The sequence below is a fragment of the Erigeron canadensis genome, chromosome 1 (assembly GCF_010389155.1).
Source record: "Erigeron canadensis isolate Cc75 chromosome 1, C_canadensis_v1, whole genome shotgun sequence".
Lineage (NCBI taxonomy): Eukaryota > Viridiplantae > Streptophyta > Magnoliopsida > Asterales > Asteraceae > Erigeron > Erigeron canadensis.
Genome location: NC_057761.1, coordinates 42,954,968 through 42,959,735, shown reverse-complemented (window position 1 = coordinate 42,959,735; position 4,768 = coordinate 42,954,968). Strand labels below are relative to the sequence as shown.

Genomic DNA, 4,768 nt, shown 5'->3' with positions numbered 1-4,768 from the left:
TTGACTATAATGTTAGAATTGAAAAAACTGCAGAAGTAGTGTAAGGGAGTTAAATGAATAGGAATGATTGATTGGTTAGTTGGTGTTTGAGTTTTGTAAAACTAAAACCAAAATGAAACAAACCCCACCGCCAATCTCTCCTTAAATTTTCTCTTGTTTACTAATTACTTACTACCTACGCTAGCTAACTCCTCCTAACACATGAAAAATAATCATTAGAGGTTTACAAGAAAGAAGTACAAAGCCACAACCTATTGTATAAACATCAGCCACTAATCTAATTTAATCTAGTCTTGATCAAAACTAAAAAATTGCCAATTTTAATGGATCAACATGTAAAGAAATGATAAATGTGTTGCATTTGTTGTAGGAATAAACAAATAGTTGGGTTGGTTTGGGAGATGAAGGAGCCTGTTTTTGTATAAAAATATATACGAGTATAAAAAATTAAAATAAAATATATGGCGTCAAAGGGGAGAAGGAGGTTGAGTATGGTTTACGCCAAACACACTTTTCGTCCTTATTATGGTCTTCTGCTTCTTCTCCCCCCCTGCCATTACTACTATAAAGACACCCTCATTTTCCCTTCTTCCCTCCACGCACCATTTCTTTCTTTTGTTTCCTCTTCTTCTTAATTAATACACATATATATAACATATATATATATATACACATATATTATATCATTTCATCATCAAGATTCCATTTTGAAACATGGGTTCTTCAAGATTCTATCTAATTTGAACTGGGTCAATCTTAATTTTGTTTCATTTCCCTTTAATTAATCAAATCTTGTGCAAAAACAAAGTGCTGGTTTGAAAAAAAAATTAATTAATTGGGAAATGGACAAAATGAATTTTGTGAAAAATGGTGTGTTGAGATTGCCTCCTGGTTTTAGGTTTCACCCAACTGATGAAGAACTTGTTGTACAATATTTGAAGCGCAAGGTACACTCTTTTCCTTTGCCTGCCTCCATCATCCCTGAAGTTGATGTTTGCAAGTCTGATCCTTGGCAATTACCAGGTGACTACTGGAATTTAATTTCTTACTATTTTTGTTTTAGTATTGTATTAATTCTAAATTGATGGAGTAATCTATTTAAGGGCTAATATGGAAAGTTCATTTTGTTACTCAGACATATAAGATATATGTACATTTATATCAGTTTCTAACTTATAGAATGCCAATTTTACTGTGATGTGTGCAAATTAATAATTAACTTCAACTCCAATATTTTGGGGGAAGAAATTATGATAACCTATTAACCTTCATTATTAATAATTATATTTTGCCCTTTTAATTAATTGGTAGAAAAAAGGTTTATTATACCTCGTAATCCTAATATAATTGTCATTTTCATTTTTTTACGAAAATGACAGTTTTACTATTTATCATTTACCGTTTGGTTAATGTTTTATTTAGCTTTATATTAGTATCTTTGTATAAAGTTATTTATAATGGTACTAAAACTAAGGAGGGAATTAACTATTTTTAGAAAGGTGATTCAATATAATAAGCTTCTTTATTTTATCTGTCTAATTTAGGTGATTGTGAGCAAGAAAGATTCTTTTTTAGCACAAAAGAAGTCAAATACCCGAATGGAAACAGGTCAAATCGGGCCACACTATCCGGATATTGGAAAGCAACCGGGTTAGATAAGCAAATTGTTACTTCAAAGAACAACCAAGTTGTTGGTATGAAAAAAACGCTTGTGTTTTACAAAGGAAAACCACCAAGTGGATCACGAACCGATTGGATCATGCATGAATATAGACTCGCAACCCCACAACTTACTAGCCCGGCCCAGGTTCATTTCGAGTCGAACCCATAATATTTTGATAGAAATAAAAAGACCCCATTTGGTTACTCATGTGTTTTTAATGACATTTGTTACAGGGTAATGAAAATTGGGTCATATGTAGGATTTTCTTGAAAAAAAGAGGGAGCAATGCTACCAAGAATTTCGATGAGAATGCCATAACAAGTATTGGGGATGTTAGTCATTGCAATGAAGTTAAACCGAAGCCAGTTTTTTACGACTTCATGGCTGCGAATAAGAGAAGGAGAACCGATTTGAATTTGAAACCGGTTTCATCATATTCGGGTTCTAGTGGGATCACAGATGATGCTTGTTCTTGTGATGAGCTTGAAGAAAATAGTAGTACTAAGGATGATGTTTTGAGAAAAAAACAGTCTTCATAAAATTATTAGTCTTTGTATTTTTGATTTAGTTATCTTCAATTTAATTTAATTTACTAGTGGGTTCATAAGTTGGTTCTTGTATCCTTTCATTTTCAAGATTCCCATACAAAAAACCCATTGTCTATCTTTATAAATTTAGATGAGATGAATAAATAATATGTTATCTATGATCCTCAATCAAATTTGCAAAACTAATAATGGGAATCATATAAAAAAATGCAAACCATGTAGCTAAAAAGTAATATACATTTGAGTGTTCTGTAATACTATGTTTTTGATTTTTTTGGAAGAAATGGTATAAGTTAGGAGAATTGTGTGACATCTGGTATTAGAAAAACTAATAAGAAACTTTTACAGCTATGAATCTATAACTAATTGTCTTTGGGTTTTGTAACTCGTAACAACAAATCTTTTTCAGTTTTTTGCTAAGACGTTGTTCATTGAAACACTTATGAGTTTAAATCTTTGATGCAGTGGCGGAAGATCAGTAAGACCAAAAGGATTATGGTCCCTCCAGAATTTTGGGATAGAATTAGTAATTATTTAATATTTTATGGTGGAAAATAAAATTGATGTAACATTTACCCCAAAAAATTTAAGATATATACTATGTGTATCATATTTAGAAAAGATTTAACCCATCATGTGGTGATATTCAAGTTCCACCTTTTGATTAAGATTTTCTAAAGTTAAAACTAACTTTACTAGTAAAATTGAGGTTTTGACTTTTGGATTAAAATCAATCTTAAAAATTTAAAAATATTTTTTAAATCTTGATTATTTATTTTAATTTAAAAATCAAGATGTCTCCAATTTTACTAGTGAAAACAGAATTAACTTTAATGGATCTTAATCCTTAAATTTTATATTGAGTAATGTATGTATTTTGTATGAATAAATACAGTACAGTTAATTTGTCTTTAAAAATATGAAGAAAAAGAAAAGAAATCGCTCCAAATACAACTTGACGCAAAGATTATGTGTTTTGTTGCAATATTAAAATCTACGAGTCTATGACATTAATTAAAGTAATGCTTTTGGACGTACAAAGAATGAGTTAATGTGAAATCAACTTTATATAAATGGGGAAGCTTTTGTCACATGGCTTGAGAGTGAAAGGGTCAGGAGAAGGTAAAAGGTTGGTTGTGTTCATGTGCATATTTTTGTAAAATCTTGTTTGAGGTTCCTTTTGGCCAAAAGTAGGAGACAATTCCACGGAGAGCCTAATTCACCCATCTTTCAAGATTCAATTTCTACGCCTTAAAGAAAGTATTAAGTGAATCTTGTAGTTGATAATTACTTAATTAGTGTATATGAGTTGTAATCAGACGGATCTTTATAAATTGGTGAAACCCAAGGGCTGCATCTCAGCCTCTGGATCAAGACAGATCCACAGCTGAGATCTAAAAAAGAATAACATGGAAGGACACTTTGGTAATTTCACACATTATAATAATGCATAGATTTTATATACACACTCCTCCCTCTCACTCTTCGTCTTCTCGGATCCAAAACACACACACACACAGTAAAACACACACATCAATTTTCTTTCTCTCTCTCTCTCCTTCGCGTCCTGCGGCCACCACCACCACCTTCAATGGCACAACCATATTCCCTTTGTCTTCGTCATCATCAATAGATTTTGAAGATGTTAATAACAATGAAGGATGTATTGAATACGAAATATTACGACTTTTTGTTATGTAAATTCGAATTTTCTCAGGTGATAATCAATCGTAATTTGATAATATGTGATTAGATCTATTCTAACATTTGAACTTGTTAAACTTTATTAGTTATTCAATTGACTTTGTTGTTTAGTATAATATTGCATACAAGGTGTTTGATAAAATATCTAAACCAAAGTTTGTTATATATGATTTAATATCAAATCACATCTGATTGAGTATTGCATATAAGGTATTTAATGAAATGTCTAAACCAAAGTTTGATAACTGTGACAACCGTCACCTGAGCGTTCTCCTGACTATACTTTTCCGTTTGTAGAAGGTCATTAACTATCAATTTAAGTCTTTAGACGTGTGGCTATATGGATTAGAGTATGAACAAGGCAAGACATGTTTATTGAGTACTAGTGCCTTTAACTTTTTAAGACTTGGAGCAAATGATTGAAGTAGACTAGTTGCCTCATAAAAATGCCAAATAAAGTTAAAATAAACTTTCAAAACATTAAGCGAATCAACGGATATCATTTACCTTTGCCGTATATGGCGTCGTTTTAATTAATTAAACGAGTCGACAACAGAAAAACGTATTGATTTTGTTTTGGTCATAACTTTCAAACCGTAACTCCGTTTTTGATGATTCAAGCGGCCACGTTTTCGTAAAAGAGTCTATTTTCCATAATTTGGTCGAGCTTGACCTGGTTGAGGTCGACTTGGTCGAGGTCGACCTGGTTGAGTTCGACCTGGTTGAGTTCGACCATGGTTGAACTCAACCATATACATGCCTATATAAACTTGATCTTTCATTCCATCAAAAGGGTTTACACACATAAGATTTCTCTCTAAAGTTTTCTTTGAAAAACACCCCTTTCTTCACA

The 4,768-nt window shown here is 31.7% G+C and overlaps 1 protein-coding gene across 1 annotated transcript; it reads left to right on the top strand.

Moving 5' to 3' along the window:
- The first annotated feature begins 629 nt into the window (after positions 1–629).
- LOC122604622 (NAC domain-containing protein 83-like) lies at positions 630–2,270 on the top strand. The gene is made up of 3 exons (XM_043777500.1): positions 630–1,023; positions 1,545–1,807; positions 1,897–2,270. Exons 1-3 carry the CDS (start codon positions 843–845, stop codon positions 2,200–2,202), a joined length of 750 nt encoding a protein of 249 aa, XP_043633435.1. The 5' UTR covers positions 630–842; the 3' UTR covers positions 2,203–2,270.
- Positions 2,271–4,768: the final 2,498 nt, after the last annotated feature.